This window comes from Salmo salar, chromosome ssa01, assembly GCF_905237065.1.
Source record: "Salmo salar chromosome ssa01, Ssal_v3.1, whole genome shotgun sequence".
Lineage (NCBI taxonomy): Eukaryota > Metazoa > Chordata > Actinopteri > Salmoniformes > Salmonidae > Salmo > Salmo salar.
Genome location: NC_059442.1, coordinates 115,125,282 through 115,146,830, shown reverse-complemented (window position 1 = coordinate 115,146,830; position 21,549 = coordinate 115,125,282). Strand labels below are relative to the sequence as shown.

The window sequence follows — 21,549 nt, the reverse complement described above, 5'->3', positions numbered from 1 at the left end:
GCTGTCGTTATTGTTCCTGCTGCAGCCTAGTAAACAGATCAGCCTGGCTCGCTGTCGTTGTTGTTACTGCTGCAGCCTAGTAAACAGATCAGCCTGGCTCGCTGTCGTTGTTGTTACTGCTGCAGCCTAGTAAACAGATCAGCCTGGTGGTGTTACTGCTGCAGCCTAATAAACAGATCAGCCTGGTGGTGTTACTGCTGCAGCCTAATAAACAGATCAGCCTGGTGGTGTTACTGCTGCAGCCTAATAAACAGATCAGCCTGGTGGTGGTGTTACTGCTGCAGCCTAATAAACAGATCAGCCTGGTAGTGTTACTGCTGCAGCCTAATAAACAGATCAGCCTGGTGGTGTTACTGCTGCAGCCTAATAAACAGATCAGCCTGGTAGTGTTACTGCTGCAGCCTAATAAACAGATCAGCCTGGCGGTGTTACTGCTGCAGCCTAATAAACAGATCAGCCTGGTGGTGGTGGTTTTACTGCTGCAGCCTAATAAACAGATCAGCCTGGTGGTGTTACTGCTGCAGCCTAATAAACAGATCAGCCTGGTAGTGTTACTGCTGCAGCCTAATAAACAGATCAGCCTGGTGGTGGTAGTTTTACTGCTGCAGCCTAATAAACAGATCAGCCTGGTGGTGTTACTGCTGCAGCCTAATAAACAGATCAGCCTGGTGGTGGTGGTTTTACTGCTGCAGCCTAATAAACAGATCAGCCTGGTGGTGTTACTGCTGCAGCCTAATAAACAGATCAGCCTGGTGGTGGGGTTTACTGCTGCAGCCTAATAAACAGATCAGCCTGGTGGTGGTTTTACTGCTGCAGCCTAATAAACAGATCAGCCTGGTGGTTTTACTGCTGCAGCCTAATAAACAGATCAGCCTGGTGGTTTTACTGCTGCAGCCTAATAAACAGATCAGCCTGGTGGTGTTACTGCTGCAGCCTAATAAACAGATCAGCCTGGTGGTGGTGGTTTTACTGCTGCAGCCTAATAAACAGATCAGCCTGGTGGTTTTACTGCTGCAGCCTAATAAACAGATCAGCCTGGTGGTGTTACTGCTGCAGCCTAATAAACAGATCAGTCTTTTGGTGGTGTTACTGCTGCAGCCTAATAAACAGATCAGCCTGGTGGTTTTACTGCTGCAGCCTAATAAACAGATCAGCCTGGTGGTGTTACTGCTGCAGCCTAATAAACAGATCAGCCTGGTGGTTTTACTGCTGCAGCCTAATAAACAGATCAGCCTGGTGGTGTTACTGCTGCAGCCTAATAAACAGATCAGCCTGGTGGTTTTACTGCTGCAGCCTAATAAACAGATCAGCCTGGTGGTGTTACTGCTGCAGCCTAATAAACAGATCAGCCTGGTGGTTTTACTGCTGCAGCCTAATATACAGATCTGCCTTGATGAGGAACTAAAACCAGATTGGATAGCGGATGATGTCTTTATTGGCCTCATCCTAATGATTCAGAGTCAATGTAACTGGAATTGTGTACAATAAGTCAAATTTTGAATGTGCACTTTGGCAGCACAGGGGGCTGGTGGCATCTTAATTGGGGAGGACAGGCTCATAGTGATGTCTGGATGGAATGGTATCAAACACATGGTTTCTGTGTGCTTTAAACCATTCCATTTACTCCGTTCCAGCCATTTATTATGATCCGTCCTCCCCTCAGCAGCTTCCTGTGTTGGGCTGTTACCATGGTAATACTGACTCATTCACTGTGTTGGGTGTAGTGTAAAGGAACAGTTGGACAGTACTGTTACCATGGTAATACTGACTCATTCACTGTGTTGGGTGTAGTGTAAAGGAACAGTTGGACAGTACTGTTACCATGGTAATACTGACTCATTCACTGTGTTGGGTGTAGTGTAAAGGAACAATTGGACAGCTAAGCTCCATGGTAATATACAATAGCTTTACTCTTTCTCAGCGTTTCCTCATCCTGGTCCTGGGGACCCAACGAGGGGTTTGTTTGTTGTTCCCTGGCACGACACATCCCCGTTCAAATGTTCACCTCATCTTTTTCATCTAGCTTTCCGTCAGGTGTATAGTACTCGGGGAGAACTAAAATGTGCAGCCCTTTATGTCCCCAGGACCACAATTAAGAAACACTTCTATCCACACTGAACAGAAATATAAACACAACATGTAAAGTGTTGGTCCCATGTTTCATGAGCTGAAATAAAAGATCCCAGAAATGTTCCGTATGCACAAAAAGCTCTGACATGTTAATCCATCCATCTGACAGGTGTGGCATGTCAACAAGCTGATTAAACAGCATCATTACACAATTGTTGCAATGTTGCCTTTCTATTTTCTATTTCTATTTTTATAAATGATTTGTTTCCCGCTGTAACTGAAGTTGTGTAGGAATACAAGACGTTTACAGGTAGACTTGGGTGGTTTTTCTCCTCCAATTCCACCGCTGAGTCTATTTGTTGTTGTCGTTGTTCTCCAGGACCTTGGGAGTGAGGATTTAAAGAGAGAGAAGATCAGCTTTGTGTGTCAGATTGTTAGAGTTGGACGGATGGAGCTACGTGACAACAACACCAAGAAGCTGACCTCTGGGCTGAGGAGACCCTTTGGAGTAGCAGGTAAACTGTCTGGAGCCGGAGTATAGACTACTGGAACTGGGTACCAGTCTGTTTGTGCTAACTTTTCTCTAGCCTTGGTACCAGTCTGTTTGTGCTAACTTTTCTCTAGCCTAGCTACCAGTCTGTGCTAACATTCCACTTATTGTACCCTGTGTCATATCCCCAACATGTTTAGCATATGATACGGAGTACAAGGAGTGGAATATTGGCACGAAACAGGTCTGGATTTGAGGCTACACTGGTTACCAGATCCCTGACTGGACCCACAGTACAGGTCCCTCCAGCCAAACAGAAGATGCTCCTCAGATCACTGCCATTTGGCAGTACAATCAATATGGCCACCACTCCACCCATCACGGAACGTTGACTTGGAATGGGAATATTAGTTCTATTCATTCCATTGCTATGCTCTGTTCTACTGTGTGGCTTGAAAGTCACTGGTTTCTAGAGACTTTATTCTTGTTTCGGAATGGCTGCAATTCTGGAACCCGACTTCCTTTTGCAAAAACTATGCTATCCACTTAGCCTCCTTTCACCTGCTGCTCCGTGCTCAGTCACTCATTTCACCTGCTGCTCCGTGCTCAGTCACTCCTTGACTCTGCTGCTGCTCCGTGCTCAGTCACTCCTTGACCCTGCTGCTGCTCCGTGGTCAGTCACTCCTTGACTCTGCTGCTGCTCCGTGGTCAGTCACTCCTTGACTCTGCTGCTGCTCCGTGGTCAGTCACTCCTTGACTCTGCTGCTGCTCCGTGGTCAGTCACTCCCTGACTCTGCTGCTGCTCCGTGGTCAGTCACTCCTTGACTCTGCTGCTGCTCCGTGGTCAGTCACTCCTTGACTCTGCTGCTGCTCCGTGGTCAGTCACTCCTTGACTCTGCTGCTGCTCCGTGGTCAGTCACTCCTTGACTCTGCTGCTGCTCCGTGGTCAGTCACTCCTTGACTCTGCTGCTGCTCCGTGGTCAGTCACTCCTTGACTCTGCTGCTGCTCCGTGGTCAGTCACTCCTTGACTCTGCTGCTGCTCCGTGGTCAGTCACTCCTTGACTCTGCTGCTGCTCCGTGGTCAGTCACTCCTTGACTCTGCTGCTGCTCCGTGGTCAGTCACTCCTTGACCCTGCTGCTGCTCCGTGGTCAGTCACTCCTTGACTCTGCTGCTGCTCCGTGGTCAGTCACTCCTTGACTCTGCTGCTGCTCCGTGGTCAGTCACTCCTTGACTCTGCTGCTGCTCCGTGGTCAGTCACTCCTTGACTCTGCTGCTGCTCCGTGGTCAGTCACTCCTTGACCCTGCTGCTGCTCCGTGGTCAGTCACTCCTTGACCCTGCTGCTGCTCCGTGGTCAGTCACTCCTTGACCCTGCTGCTGCTCCGTGGTCAGTCACTCCTTGACCCTGCTGCTGCTCCGTGGTCAGTCACTCCTTGACCCTGCTGCTGCTCCGTGGTCAGTCACTCCTTGACTCTGCTGCTGCTCCGTGGTCAGTCACTCCTTGACTCTGCTGCTGCTGCTCCGTGCTCAGTCACTCCTTCACTCTGCTGCTGCTGCTCCGTGCTCAGTCACTCCTTGACTCTGCTGCTGATCTGTGGTCAGTCACTCCTTGACTCTGCTGCTGATCTGTGGTCAGTCACTCCTTGACTCTGCTGCTGATCCGTGGTCAGTCACTCCTTGACCCTGCTGCTGCTCTGTGGTCAGTCACTCCTTGACTCTGCTGCTGCTGCTCCGTGCTCAGTCACTCCTTGACCCTGCTGCTGCTCCGTGGTCAGTCACTCCTTGACTCTGCTGCTGCTCCGTGGTCAGTCACTCCTTGACTCTGCTGCTGCTCCGTGGTCAGTCACTCCTTGACCCTGCTGCTGCTCCGTGGTCAGTCACTCCTTGACCCTGCTGCTGCTCCGTGGTCAGTCACTCCTTGACCCTGCTGCTGCTCCGTGGTCAGTCACTCCTTGACCCTGCTGCTGCTCCGTGGTCAGTCACTCCTTGACTCTGCTGCTGCTCCGTGGTCAGTCACTCCTTGACCCTGCTGCTGCTCCGTGGTCAGTCACTCCTTGACTCTGCTGCTGCTGCTCCGTGCTCAGTCACTCCTTGACCCTGCTGCTGCTCCGTGGTCAGTCACTCCTTGACTCTGCTGCTGATCCGTGGTCAGTCACTCCTTGACTCTGCTGCTGCTCCGTGCTCAGTCACTCCTTGACCCTGCTGCTGCTCTGTGCTCAGTCACTCCTTGACTCTGCTGCTCCGTGGTCAGTCACTCCTTGACTCTGCTGCTGCTCCGTGGTCAGTCACTCCTTGACTCTGCTGCTCCTTCTACACAGAAGTTGAAACAGACGCAGCTCTTTGTCTGTTGTAACAGTAGGCTATTGCGAACATAAACATGACACAAGCAGGTTGTTTAGTGATTTAATGTTATTTGTTCAGGAGGGGAGTTACATGAAGCTATTTCAGCCAGCTGTATGTAGACTACACATCATATAAACTAGCACTAGCAAGCCACAGACAGGCACTTAATAGGGATTTAATGTCATTTTTGAATCTTCCTTCCATTCATTGGCTAAACAGGAGACAGACTGCTGGCTATATGTCAGCATACCTATTCAGATGACATCACACAAAACGCTCATTGTTTTGCACCAATGCAATGTGTAGAATGTATCTTGTGTGTACTACGGCGATAGAGAGAGAAGGTTATAGACTTTATGTACTGTTTAACATTGACCTTCTATACTATATGTCCTGTCTCTATCAGTAACAGAATGCTGTACCATTGACCTTCTATACTATATGTCCTGTCTCTATCAGTAATAGACTGCTATACCATTGATCTTCTATACTATATGTCTCTGTCAGTAACAGACTGCTATACCATTGACCTTCTATACTATATGTCCTGTCTCTATCAGTAACAGACTGCTATACCATTGACCTTCTATACTATATGTCCTGTCTCTATCAGTAACAGAATGCTCTACCATTGACCTTCTATACTATATGTCTCTATCAGTAACAGACTGCTATACCATTGACCTTCTACACTATATGTCTCTATCAGTAACAGACTGCTATACCATTGACCTTCTATACTATATGTCTCTATCAGTAACAGACTGCTATACCATTGATCTTCTATACTATATGTCCTGTCTCTATCAGTAACAGACTGCTATACCATTGACCTTCTATACTATATGTCTCTATCAGTAACAGACTGCTATACCATTGATCTTCTATACTATATGTTGTCTCTATCAGTAACAGACTGCTATACCATTGACCTTCTATACTATATCTGTCTCTATCAGTAACAGACTGCTATACCATTGACCTTCTATACTATATGTCCTGTCTCTATCAGTAACAGACTGCTATACCATTGACCTTCTATACTATATGTCTCTATCAGTAACAGACTGCTATACCATTGACCTTCTATACTATATGTCCTGTCTCTATCAGTAACAGACTGCTATACCATTGACCTTCTATACTATATGTCCTGTCTCTATCAGTAACAGACTGCTATACCATTGACCTTCTATACTATATGTCCTGTCTCTATCAGTAACAGACTGCTATACCATTGACCTTCTATACTATATGTCCTGTCTCTATCAGTAACAGAATGCTGTACCATTGACCTTCTATACTATATGTCTCTATCAGTAACAGACTGCTATACCATTGACCTTCTACACTATATGTCTCTATCAGTAACAGACTGCTATACCATTGACCTTCTACACTATATGTCTCTATCAGTAACAGACTGCTATACCATTGACCTTCTATACTATATGTCTCTATCAGTAACAGACTGCTATACCATTGACCTTCTATACTATATGTCCTGTCTCTATCAGTAACAGACTGCTATACCATTGACCTTCTATACTATATGTCTCTATCAGTAACAGACTGCTATACCATTGACCTTCTATACTATATGTCTCTATCAGTAACAGACTGCTATACCATTGACCTTCTATACTATATGTCCTGTCTCTATCAGTAACAGACTGCTATACCATTGACCTTCTATACTATATGTCTCTATCAGTATCAGACTGCTATACCATTGACCTTCTATACTATATGTCCTGTCTCTATCAGTAACAGACTACTATACCATTGACCTTCTATACTCTATGTCCTGTCTCTATCAGTAACAGACTGCTATACCATTGACCTTCTATACTATATGTCCTGTCTCTATCAGTAACAGACTGCTATACCATTGACCTTCTATACTATATGTCTCTATCAGTAACATACTGCTATACCATTGACCTTCTATACTATATGTCCTGTCTCTATCAGTAACAGACTGCTATACCATTGATCTTCTATACTATATGTCTCTATCAGTGACAGACTGCTATACCATTGACCTTCTATACTATATGTCCTGTCTCTATCAGTAACAGACTGCTATACCATTGATCTTCTATACTATATGTCCTGTCTCTATCAGTAACAGACTGCTATACCATTGAGCTTCTATACTATATGTCCTGTCTCTATCAGTAACAGACTGCTATACCATTGACCTTCTATACTATATGTCTCTATCAGTAACAGACTGCTATACCATTGACCTTCTATACTATATGTCCTGTCTCTATCAGTAACAGACTGCTATACCATTGATCTTCTATACTATATGTCTCTATCAGTAACAGACTGCTATACCATTGACCTTCTATACTATATGTCCTGTCTCTATCAGTAACAGACTGCTATACCATTGACCTTCTATACTATATGTCTCTATCAGTAACATACTGCTATACCATTGACCTTCTATACTATATGTCCGTTTAGCGCTAACATGCCTTCTACTATATGTCTCTATCAGTAACAGACTGCTATACCATTGACCATCTATACTATATGTCCTGTCTCTATCAGTAACAGACTGCTATACCATTGACCTTCTATACTATATGTCTCTATCAGTAACATACTGCTATACCATTGACCTTCTATACTATATGTCCTGTCTCTAACAGTAACAGACTGCTATACCATTGACCTTCTATACTATATGTCTCTATCAGTAACAGACTGCTATACCATTGACCTTCTATACTACATGTCTCTATCAGTAACAGACTGCTATACCATTGACCTTCTATACTATATGTCTCTGTCTCTATCAGTAATGGATGTGACTGACATCATAACAGGCAAGATGGATGATGAGGACAAGCAGCATTTCATCCCCTTCCAGCCGTGAGTATGAAATATAAACACACACACACACACACACACACACACACACACACACACACACACACACACACACACTCCCATCCATTACAGCACACTAAGTCATAAAACCCGTATTGATGTCTCAGTTCCTACTTTATCATGGGAAGATGTTGCATTAACACATAAAATATGGACCAGAACATTATATAGGTCTATGTTGGGACCTCTATGGACCAGAACATAAGGTCTACGTTGGGTAGTACTCTGACCTCTATGGACCAGAACATAAGGTCTACGTTAGGGTAGTATGATTATAAACATAAGTAGAGGGGACTCTGACCTCTATGGACCAGAACATAAGGTCTACGTTAGGGTAGTACTCTGACCTCTATGGACCAGAACATAAGGTCTATGTTAGGGTAGTACTCTGACCTCTATGGACCAGAACATAAGGTCTACGTTAGGGTAGTACTCTGACCTCTATGGACCAGAACATAAGGTCTATGTTAGGGTAGTACTCTGACCTCATGGACCAGAACATAAGGTCTACGTTAGGGTAGTACTCTGACCTCTATGGACCAGAACATAAGGTCTACGTTAGGGTAGTACTCTGACCTCTATGGACCAGAACATAAGGTCTACGTTAGGGTAGTACTCTGACCTCTATGGACCAGAACATAAGGTCTATGTTAGGGTAGTACACTGACCTCTATGGACCAGAACATAAGGTCTACTTTAGGGTAGTACTCTGACCTCTATGGACCAGAACATAAGGTCTACGTTAGGGTAGTACTCTGACCTCTATGGACCAGAACATAAGGTCTACGTTAGGGTAGTACTCTGACCTCTATGGACCAGAACATAAGGTCTACGTTAGGGTAGTACTCTGACCTCTGTCCCTGAAGCCGTCTCCTCTACCATAGAAGCAGTGTGTAGAGTAGACAGGGCCTGCATCTGAAACGGCATCCTATTCCCTATTTGTTTTTATTATGGATCCCCATTAGTTCCTGCCAAGGCAGCAGCTACTCTTCCTGGGGTTTATTGTGGATCCCCATTAGTTCCTGCCAAGGCAGCAGCTACTCTTCCTGGGGTTTATTATGGATCCCCATTAGTTCCTGCCAAGGCAGCAGCTACTCTTCCTGGGGTTTATTATGGATCCCCATTAGTTCCTGCCAAGGCAGCAGCTACTCTTCCTGGGGTTTATTATGGATCCCCATTAGTTCCTGCCAAGGCAGCAGCTACTCTTCCTGGGGTTTATTATGGATCCCCATTAGTTCCTGCCAAGGCAGCAGCTACTCTTCCTGGGGTTTATTATGGATCCCCATTAGTTCCTGCCAAGGCAGCAGCTACTCTTCCTGGTGGTTTATTATGGATCCCCATTAGTTCCTGCCAAGGCAGCAGCTACTCTTCCTGGGGTCCAAACACATTAAAGCACGTATAAAACAAAAGATAAAACACAGTACATCATATAACATTATTACACATCTACAATACTAAATGTATAATACCACCACACAACAATATTACCATGTATGTGTGTGTCTGTACCTTTTTGTGTGTGTTTCTTCACAGTCCCCGTTGTTTCATACGGTGTATTTTGTTGTATGATTGGTCGGCTATTTGAGCCAGTAAATGGGTCTTTACTATTCTTAGGTAGTGGAATGACTTTAGCTTCCCTCCAGGCCTGAGGGAACACGCTCTCTAGTAGGCTTAAATTGAAGATGTGGCAATATAGGAGTGGCAATATTGTCTGCTATTATGCTCAGTAATTTTCCACCCAGATTGTCTGACCCTGGTGGCTTGTCATTGTTGATAGACAACAATCTTCTTTTTCACCTCTTCCACACTGACTTTACGGAATTGGTCAGATATATTTGGATGTGTAGTGTCAAGAGTTTGTTGCTGGCATGTCGTTTCCTATATTGTGCACTACTACCCTATAGACCCTGGTCTAATGTACTACCCTGTAGGCCCTGGTCTAAAGTAGTGCACTACTACCCTATAGACCCTGGTCTAAAGTAGTGCACTACTACCCTATAGGCCCTGGTCTAAAGTAGTGCACTACTACCCTATAGGCCCTGGTCTAATGTAGTGCACTACTACCCAATAGGCCCTGGTCTAATGTAGTGCACTACTACCCTATGGGCCCTGGTCTAATGTAGTGCACTACTACCCTATAGGCCCTGGTCTAATGTAGTGCACTACTACCCTATGGGCCCTGGTCTAAAGTAGTGCACTACTACCCTATAGACCCTGGTCTAAAGTAGTGCACTACTACCCTATGGGCCCTGGTTTAAAGTAGTGCACTATATAGGGAATATGGTGCCATTTGGGACTCAGACCATCCACTGTGACTTTTATTCCACTGTGACTAAATTAAGGCGATCTCATTAACTGCCTGTGTTCCTGAGAGGATTTCATAATTGGAAATGCTTTAGTGAAATGCTTTACTGTGAGTACCAAATGGCACCCTATTCCTTATATAGTGCACTACTATTGACCTCAAATGGCACCCTATTCCCTATATAGTGCACTACCACCCTATTCCCTATATAGGGCACTACCACCCTATTCCCTATATAGTGCGCTACTTTTGAACGTGGTGAAGGATGTAGGGAATAGAGTGTGATTTGGAGCTCAGTCGTAGGAACCAAGCAGTTTAGTTTAGTTGGCACGGTAGGCAGATCTCTTCAGTTAACAGCTCTATCTAGGAACATAAATCATGGGTTAGACTTCACATTTACACAGAGGAAACGGGAGAGAAGTAGGTGTGTGTTGGACGCAAGGTTCAATTTCTCACACACACACGCACACACGCACACACAAAATACCATAGTGATGAATTTCCAGTGTCGGTAGTTTCCTTAATAGCAGCTTGAGTTTTTAGCTACGACCCTGTTCTAAAGGCAAACTAAACAGGAAGTTGCTGTTCCTAAAAAAAGGACTGTTTGATGTAACTATATAATTGGTTAGAGATCTCTGGCATGCAAACAGCTTCGTTTTGGAGACGGAAATGGCCCTCACGTTTGTAAATCAAAGCTTGAGATATAATGTCAAGTTCCTCCTTAGTGTTGCCAGCGGCAACATCTTTCCCTGTAAGACTTGGACCAGGGCTACGATGGCCTTTTCTAATCTTATTATTATTTAGTTAAAGTCTAAAGGAAGAGGAAATGGTTAGATGTTAGTCAATGTTATTGCTGATTTTTAATTCAATCAAGCTCTTATTTACTTCATTTCTACCCTTAAACATACTATTCTGTATAAACATGCTATACTGTATAAACATGCTATACTGTATAAACATACTGTACTGTATAAACATACTGTACTGTACAAACATACTGTACTGTACAAACATACTGTATAAACATGCTGTACTGTATAAACATGCTATACTGTATAAACATGCTGTACCGTATAAACATACTGTACAAACATACTGTACTGTATAAACATATGGTACTGTACAAACATACTGTATAAACATGCTATACTGTATAAACATACTGTACTGTATAAACATGCTATACTGTATAAACATACTGTACTGTATAAACATGCTATACTGTACAAACATACTGTACTGTACAAACATACTGTACTGTAAAAACATACTGTATAAACATGCTGTACTGTATAAAGATGCTGTACTGTATAAACATGCTATACTGTATAAACATACTGTACTGTACAAACATACTGTACTGTACAAACATACTGTACTGTACAAACATACTGTACTGTATAAACATACTGTACTGTATAAACATGCTGTACCGTATAAACATACTGTACAAACATACTGTACTGTACAAACATGCTGTACTGTATAAACATGCTGTACTGTATAAACATGCTGTACCGTATAAACACACTGTACTGTATAAACATGCTGTACCGTATAAACATACTGTACTATACAAACATACTGTACTGTATAAACATACTGTATAAACATGCTGTACTGTATAAACATGCTGTACTGTATAAACATGCTGTACTGTATAAACATACTGTACAAACATACTGTACTGTATAAACATGCTGTACTGTATAAACATGCTGTACCGTATAAACATGCTGTACCGTATAAACATACTGTACTGTACAAACATACTGTACCGTATAAACATACTGTACCGTATAAACATGCTATACTGTATAAACATACTGTACTGTATAAACATGCTGTACCGTATAAACATGCTGTACTGTACAAACATACTGTACTGTACAAACATACTGTACTGTACAAACATACTGTACCGTATAAACATACTGTACCGTATAAACATGCTGTACTGTATAAACATGCTATACTGTATAAACATACTGTATAAACATACTATACTGTATAAACATACTGTATAAACATGCTGTACTGTATAAACATGCTGTACTGTATAAACATACTGTACTGTATAAACATACTGTACTGTATAAACATACTGTACATATTCCATTAAATGGAATATTTTTTTCCCCAAGATGGCGTAGCAGTTCAGACGTCCTCTACCCTCCTCTTGTCGTGTCCCGTGTATTTATATATTTACAGATTTTTTCTTTTTTTTTTCTTCACTTATCTTTTTATATATATATATATATATTCTTTTTTAATTCTAAAAACTCAACCTCAAAGCACTCTCCTGCAACCCGCCTCACCAATTTAAAAAAAGAAAGTATTATTTACCTCATCTGAATTCCACAACAGAAGCTAGCAAGAGGTTAGCCATTTTCACTGGCTAACGTTGAAGTTCAGCTAGCCACGGTTAGCTGTCCTCAGCTATCCATTAGCTCGAAAAGCTATCGCCAGTTTTTGTACAGCGCGACTCAGACCAGAGCATACCGGACCTATTCTCTCTCCTTTCCCCGATTTCTACCGCAGGCTCTGGACATTTACACCTGGATCTTGCAGCTAACTAGCTGCTACCTGAGTGACTATTGGCAACGTCGGTCACGGAAATAACACACATTATTACGGAGCTAGCCAGCTAACCAGCTGAAGAGTTCCGTCAGCCACTCCTGGGCTATTCCTGAGCTAGCCAGCTGAAGTGTCTCCTGGGCTACAACTCACCTATCCTGACCCGTTTTACTGCCGATCCGGAGCCCCATCGGGTCTTCACGACTGGACCACCGACGTTATCTGCCCGAGGGAGTTATCCAACTGGCCCCTCCGTCGCGACGTAACCTGATCGCCCATCTGCGGCCCGCTAATCGTTAGCTGTCTTTTCGGCTGCGATCTGAATAGGTCTATCGGACACTTTTCTTGGGCCACTATAACTAACTACTTTGCCAACTTGGACAGGTCCCCCCTTCCACACGGAACCCCACTAACCCACAGACGGAAACGCACGAGCTGGCTAAAAACAGACCTCCCTCCCATCTTCCACCAGCTTGCTACCTATGGCCCGGCTAGCTGTCTGAATCTCACTGGACCCTTTGATCACTCGGCTAAGCATGCCTCTCCTTAATGTCAATATGCCTTCTCCATTGCTGTTCTGGTTAGTGTTTATTGGCTTATTTCACTGTAGAGCCTCTAGCCCTGCTCATTATACCTTATCCAACCTCTCAGTTCCTCCACCCACACATGCTATGACATCTTCTGGTTTCAATGATGTTTCTAGAGACAATATCTCTCTCACTATCACTAAATGCCTAGGTTTACCTCCTCTGTACTCACATCCCACCATACCTTTGTCTGTACATTATACCTTGAAGCTATTTTATCGCCCCCAGAAACCTGCTCCTTTTTCTCTCTATTCTGGACGTCACAGACGACCAATTCTTATAGCTTTTAGCCGTACCCTCATACTTATTCTTCTCTGCTCCTCTGGGGATGTAGAGGTGAATCCAGGCCCTGCAGTGCCTGGCTCCACTCCTACTCCCCAGGCGCTCTCTTTGATGACTTCTGTAACCGTAATAACCTTGGTTTCATGCATGTTAACATTAGAAGCCTCCTCCCTAAGTTTGTTTTATTCACTGCTTTAGCACACTCCGCCAACCCGGATGTCCTAGCTGTGTCTGAATCTTGGCTTAGGAAGTCCACCAAAAACTCTGAAATCTTCATCCCTAACTACAACGTTTTCAGACAAGATAGAACGACCAAAGGGGGCGGTGTTGCAATCTACTGCAGAGATAGCCTGCAGAGTTCTGTCCTGCTATCCAGGTCTGTACCCAAACAATTTGAACTTCTAATTTTAAAAATCCACCTCTCCAAAAACAAGTCTCTCACCGTTGCCGCCTGCTATAGACCCCCCTCGGCCCCTAGTTGTGCTCTGGACACCATATGTGAACTGATTGCCCCCATCTATCCTCAGAGCTCGTGCTACTAGGTGACCTAAACTGGGACATGCTTAACACCCCAGCCATCCTACAATCCAAGCTTGATGCCCTCAATCTCACACAAATTATTAATGAACCCACCAGGTACAACCCCAAAGCCGCAAACACTGGCACCCTCATAGATATCATCCTAACCAACGTGCCCTCTAAATACACCTCTGCTGTTTTCAACCAAGATCTCAGCGATCACTGCCTCATTGCCTGCACCCGTAATGGGTCAGCGGTCAAACGACCTCCACTCATCACTGTCAAACGCTCCCTGAAACATTTCAACGAGCAAGCCTTTCTAATCGACCTGGCCCTGGTATCCTGGAAGGATATTGACCTCATCCCGTCAGTAGAGGATGCCTGGTTATTTTTAAAAATGCCTTCCTCACCATCTTAAATAAGCATGCCCCTTTCAAGAAATTTAGAACCAGGAACAGATATAGCCCTTGGTTCTCCCCAGACCTGACTGCCCTTAACCAACACAAAAATATCCTGTGGCGTTCTGCATTAGCATCGAACTGCCCCCGCGATATGCAACTTTTTAGGGAAGTTAGAAACCAATACACACAGGCAGTTAGAAACGCCAAGGCTAGCTTTTTGAAACAGAAATTCGCTTCGTGCAACTCCAACTCTAAAAAGTTCTGGGACATTGTAAAGTCCATGGAGAATAAGAACACCTCCTCCCAACTGCCCACTGCACTGAGGATAGGAAACTCTGTCACCACCGATAAGCCCACTATAATTGAGAATTTCAATAAGCATTTTTCTACGGCTGGCCATGCTTTCCACCTAACTACCCCTACTGCATTCAACAGCACTGCACCCCCCACAGCAACTCGCCCAAGCCTCCCCATTTCTCCTTCTCCCAAATCCATTCAGCTGATGTTCTGAAAGAGCTGCAAAATCTGGACCCCTACAAATCAGCTGGGCTTGACAATCTGGACCCTTTCTTTCTAAAATTATCTGCCGAAATTATTGCAACCCCTATTACTAGCCTGTTCAACCTCTCTTTCGTGTCGTCTGAGATTCCCATAGATTGGAAAGCAGCTGCTGTCATCCCCCTCTTCAAAGGAGGTGACACTCTTGACCCAAATTGCTACAGACCTATATCCATCCTACCCTGCCTTTCTAAGGTCTTCGAAAGCCAAGTCAACAAACAGATTACCGACCATTTCGAATCCCACCGCACCCTCTCCGCTATGCAATCTGGTTTCAGAGCTGGTCATGGGTGCACCTCAGCCACGCTCAAGGTCCTAAACGACATCGTAACCGCCATCGATAAGAAACATTACTGTGCTGCCGTATTCATTGACCTGGCCAAAGCTTTTGACTCTGTTAATCACCACATCCTCATCGGCAGACTCAGTAGCCTTGGTTTCTCAAACGATTGCGTCGCCTGGTTCACCAACTACTTCTCTGACAGAGTTCAGTGTGTCAAATCGGAGGGCCTACTGTCTGGACCTCTGGCAGTCTCTATGGGGTACCACAGGGTTCAATTCTTGGGCCAACTCTTTTCTCTGTATACATAAATGATGTCGCTCTTGCTGCTGGTGAATCTCTGATCCACCTCTACGCAGACGACACCATTCTGTACACTTCTGGCCCTTCTTTGGACACTGTGTTAACAACCCTCCAGACGAGCTTCAATGCCATTCAACTCTCCTTCCGTGGTCTCCAACTGCTCCTAAACACAAATAAAACTAAATGCATGCTCTTCAACCGATCGCTGCCTGCACCTGCCCGCCTGTCCAGCATCACTTCTCTGGACGGTTCTAACTTAGAATTTGTGGACAACTACAAATACCTAGGTGTCTGGTTAGACTGTAAACTCTCCTTCCAGACTCACATCAATCATCTCCAATCCAAAGTGAAATCTCGAATTGGCTTCCTATTTCGCAACAAAGCATCCTTCACTCATGCTGCCAAACATACCCTCGTAAAACTGACCATCCTACCAATCCTCGACTTCGGCGATGTCATTTACAAAATAGCTTCCAATACCCTACTCAACAAGCTGGATGCAGTCTATCACAGTGCCATCCGTTTTGTCACCAAAGCCCCATATACTACCCACCACTGCGACCTGTACGCTCTCGTTGGCTGGCCTTCGCTTCATAATCGTCGCCAAACACATTGGCTCCAGGTCATCTACAAGACTCTGCTAGGTAAAGTCCCCCCTTATCTCCGCTCACTGGTCACCATAGCAGCACCTACCTGTAGCACGCGCTCCAGCAGGTATATCTCTCTGGTCACCCCTAAAGCCAACTCCTCCTTTGGTCGTCTCTCCTTCCAGTTCTCTGCTGCCAATGACTGGAACGAACTACAAAAATCTCTGAAACTGGAAACACTTATCTCCCTCACTAGCTTTAAGCACCAGCTGTCAGAGCAGCTCACAGATCACTGCACCTGTACATAGCCCATCTATAATTTAGCCCAAACTACTACCTCTTCCCCTACTGTATTTATTTATTTTATTTATTTTGCTCCTTTGCACCATATTATTTATATTTTATCTTTGAACTTTCTTCAAACTACAAATCTACCATTCCAGTGTTTTTCTTGCTATACTTTATTTACTTTGCCACCATGGCATTTTTTTTGCCTTTACCTCCCTTATCTCACATCATTTGCTCACATTGTATATAGTCTTATTTTTTTTTTTTTTTTTTTTATTTTTTTATTCTACTGCATCATTGATTGTATGTTGTTTTACTCCATGTGTAACTCTGTGTTTTTGTATGTTGTCGAACTGCTTTGCTTTATCTTGGCCAGGTCGCAATTGTAAATGAGAACTTGTTCTCAACTTGCCTACCTGGTTAAATAAAGGTGAAATAAATAAAAAATAAATAAATAAAAAATGCTATTCATCCTTCAGGCATTTCCCCAAAAACCATGTAAAAAAAAAATCTCTCTTTGAAATGTTCTCTCTCTCTCGGTTTACATGCTTTACTCACTGACTTGAGTATTAACTAGAAGATACACCTTGTTTACACCTCAAAGTGAAGACAAGTTGAGTATTAACTAGAGGAGACACCTTGTTTACACCTCAAAGTGAAGACAAGTTGAGTATTAACTAGAGGAGACACCTTGTTTACATCTCAAAGTGAAGACAAGTTGAGTATTAACTAGAGGAGACACCTTGTTTACACCTCAAAGTGAAGACAAGTTGAGTATTAACTAGAGGAGACACCTTGTTTACACCTCAAAGTGAAGACAAGTTGAGTATTAACTAGAGGAGACACCTTGTTTACATCTCAAAGTGAAGACAAGTTGACTATTAACTAGAAGAGACACCTTGTTTACACCTCAAAGTGAAGACAAGTTGAGTATTAACTAGACACCTTGTTTACATCTCAAAGTGAAGACAAGTTGAGTATTAACTAGAAGAGACACCTTCTTTACACCTCAAAGTGAAGACAAGTTGAGTATTAACTAGACACCTTGTTTACACCTCAAAGTGAAGACAAGTTGAGTATTAACTAGACACCTTGTTTACATCTCAAAGTGAAGACAAGTTGAGTATTAACTAGAGGAGACACCTTGTTTACATCTCAAAGTGAAGACAAGTTGAGTATTAACTAGAGGAGACACCTTGTTTACACCTCAAAGTGAAGACAAGTTGAGTATTAACTAGAGGAGACACCTTCTTTACACCTCAAAGTGAAGACAAGTTGAGTATTAACTAGACACCTTGTTTACATCTCAAAGTGAAGACAAGTTGAGTATTAACTAGAGGAGACACCTTGTTTACATCTCAAAGTGAAGACAAGTTGAGTATTAACTAGAGGAGACACCTTGTTTACATCTCAAAGTGAAGACAAGTTGAGTATTAACTAGACACCTTGTTTACATCTCAAAGTGAAGACAAGTTGAGTATTAACTAGAGGAGACACCTTGTTTACACCTCAAAGTGAAGACAAGTTGAGTATTAACTAGAGGAGACACCTTGTTTACACCTCAAAGTGAAGACAAGTTGAGTATTAACTAGAGGAGACACCTTGTTTACACCTCAAAGTGAAGACAAGTTGAGTATTAACTAGACACCTTGTTTACATCTCAAAGTGAAGACAAGTTGAGTATTAACTAGAGGAGACACCTTGTTTACATCTCAAAGTGAAGACAAGTTGAGTATTAACTAGAGGAGACACCTTGTTTACATCTCAAAGTGAAGACAAGTTGAGTATTAACTAGAGGAGACACCTTGTTTACACCTCACCTTATTCCCTATATAGAGCCCTGGTAAAAGGTATATTGTGAATCGGGTGCCATTTTGGCTGTACTGTTGATACCGGTGTTGTGTGTATCCAGGGTAACATGTTGAAATGGATGTGATTGAAACCCTGTTAAAACCCTGAGTGAGTTGGTTAGTTATATTGCAGTGGTCTTAAAAGCTCTCCTCTGGGACCCCCCCCTTGACGTTTCACCGTTTTGTCGTAGCCCTGAACTAGCTCACTTGATTTGGCCTCGGTGATTTGTTGACACGTTGAATCAGGTGTGCTAGCTGAGGAATAGTTCAAATCCATGGAACGAGTTCCCGGTGGAGAGGTTTTGAAAACCCCTGTTGTACTGCACCTCTTCTCTGACACCTCTCCTCTCGTTCTCCCATCACTTGTTCTCCTACACTCCTTTTCTTGTTGTCGTTACACTCTCCAGTGGTGGCTGGTGGCACTTTAAATCGTAGGACGGGCTCATAGTAATGTCTGGAACAGAATAGGTGGACTGGTATTGAACAACATGGCATCCTTGGGTTTGATGCCATTCCATTTACTCCATTCCAGACATCACTATGAGCCGGTCTCACCATTGTCTCACGTAGACTGTCTGATCTGATCAGATAACTCGCAAACGCTCATGGAGAAAAATAAGTTTGGATAAAATATACTGTCCTAACATTCAAAAATGTTACCATGGTGACATCGTCCACTGAACCGCCTTTCATCCTCGAGTCGATGAATCTGACCCATAACTTTTAAATGCCTTACAACTTCATCAACAAGCTGGGAAACTAGCTACCAGCTACACTGGATCTAGCTACACTGGTTCTAGCTACCAGCTACACTGGTTCTAGCTACACTGGTTCTAGCTACCAGCTACACTGGTTCTAGCTACACTGGTTCTAGCTACCAGCTACACTGGTTCTAGCTACAGTGGTTCTAGCTACACTGGTTCTAGCTACACTGGTTCTAGCTACCAGCTACACTGGTTCTAGCTACACTGGTTCTAGCTACCAGCTACACTGGTTCTAGCTACACTGGTTCTAGCTACCAGTTACACTCGTTCTAGCTACACTGGTTCTAGCTACCAGCTACACTGGTTCTAGCTACACTGGTTCTAGCTATCAGCTACACTGGTTCTAGCTACACTGGTTCTAGCTATCAGCTACACTGGTTCTAGCTACACTGGTTCTAGCTACACTGGTTCTAGCTACCAGTTACACTGGTTCTAGCTACACTGGTTCTAGCTACACTGGTTCTAGCTTCTAGCTACACTGGTTCTAGCTACACTGGTTCTAGCTACCAGTTATACTGGTTCTAGCTACCAGTTACACTGGTTCTAAGTGCACTGGTTGTAGCTACACTGGTTCTAGCTGCACTGGTTGTAGCTACACTGGTTCTAGCTACACTGGTTCTAGCTTCTAGCTACACTGGTTCTAGCTACACTGGTTCTAGCTACCAGTTACACTGGTTCTAGCTACACTGGTTCTAGCTACACTGGTTCTAGCTACCAGTTACACTGGTTCTAGCTACACTGGTTCTAGCTACACTGGTTCTAGCTACCAGTTATACTGGATCTAGCTACACTGGTTCTAGCTTCTAGCTACACTGGGTCTAGCTACACTGGGTCTAGCTACCAGTTACACTGGTTCTAACTGCACTGGTTGTAGCTGCACTGGTTCTAGCTGCACTGGTTGTACCTACACTGGTTCTAGCTACACTGGTTCTAGCTACCAGTTACACTGGTTCTAGCTACACTGGTTCTAGCTACACTGGTTCTAGCTACCAGTTACACTGGTTCTAGCTACACTGGTTCTAGCTACCAGCTACACTGGTTCTAGCTACACTGGTTCTAGCTACCAGCTACACTGGTTCTAGCTACACTGGTTGTAGCTACTCTTTTTCCTCCCCTTGTTTTAATGCCCCTGCGCTACAGACACACAACGCCCCACATCTGTCTCTCTCAGCTGTCACAGCAGCTGCCACATCATGTGACTCCCCAGCTTCCCAAACCTCATCTGCTGTTTTCTCATGCTCTGTACTCTGTCACTGCTACTCTCAATCAATATGGCTCTGTGCCCTAGCCTGTGCCCTAGCCTGTGCCCTAGCCTGTGCCCTAGCCTGTGCCCTAGCCTGTGCCCTAGCCGGTGCCCTAGCCGGTGCCCTAGCCTGTGCCCTAGACGGTGCCCTAGACGGTGCCCTAGCACTAGACCCCTCACATAAATAAATCCTGTTTTAGTCGTCCTTTACTTCATCTATGTCACCTCTCTGGGTAGGTAGGCTCCATCATTTCCTGAATGCTTTAGACATGAAGATGGTAGGAAACTGAGACACCTTTGCTTCACTCTCATGCTTTGTTACTAGAAGGACGCTAGAGTTGGCTGGCACCATGTCCTACACCATCATCTCTTCTGTGTTTCCTTCCTTAACGTTGGTTCCTCATCCTGCTCCTCTACTGTAATCTAACATGTCTCTGTCGTGTTGGTTCCTCATCCTGCTCCTCTACTGTAATCTAACACGTCTCTGTCGTGTTGGTTCCTCATCCTGCTCCTCTACTGTAATCTAACATGTCTCTGTCGTGTTGGTTCCTCATCCTGCTCCTCTACTGTAATCTAACACGTCTCTGTCACGTTGGTTCCTCATCCTGCTCCTCTACTGTAATCTAACATGTCTCTGTCACGTTGGTTCCTCATCCTGCTCCTCTACTGTAATCTAACATGTCTCTGTCACGTTGGTTCCTCATCCTGCTCCTCTACTGTAATCTAACATGTCTCTGTCACGTTGGTTCCTCATCCTGCTCCTCTACTGTAATCTAACACGTCTCTGTCACGTTGGTTCCTCATCCTGCTCCTCTACTGTAATCTAACACGTCTCTGTCACGTTGGTTCCTCATCCTGCTCCTCTACTGTAATCTAACATGTCTCTGTCGTGTTGGTTCCTCATCCTGCTCCTCTACTGTAATCTAACACGTCTCTGTCGTGTTGGTTCCTCATCCTGCTCCTCTACTGTAATCTAACACGTCTCTGTCACGTTGGTTCCTCATCCTGCTCCTCTACTGTAATCTAACATGTCTCTGTCGTGTTGGTTCCTCATCCTGCTCCTCTACTGTAATCTAACATGTCTCTGTCACGTTGGTTCCTCATCCTGCTCCTCTACTGTAATCTAACATGTCTCTGTCACGTTGGTTCCTCATCCTGCTCCTCTACTGTAATCTAACACGTCTCTGTCACGTTG

The 21,549-nt window shown here is 44.2% G+C and overlaps 1 protein-coding gene across 7 annotated transcripts in view; it reads left to right on the top strand.

The window, feature by feature from the left end:
• Nucleotides 1-21,549, top strand: part of LOC106591860 (dedicator of cytokinesis protein 1) — a 723,705-nt gene that overhangs the window by 53,041 nt on the left and 649,115 nt on the right. For all 7 annotated transcript variants that reach the window (XM_045687698.1, XM_045687691.1, XM_045687686.1 and 4 more), the window contains exons 10-11: nt 2,450-2,585; nt 7,720-7,792. In XM_045687698.1, the coding sequence (XP_045543654.1) occupies nt 2,450-2,585; nt 7,720-7,792 (209 nt within the window). The remainder of the gene's footprint in view (nt 1-2,449; nt 2,586-7,719; nt 7,793-21,549) is intronic.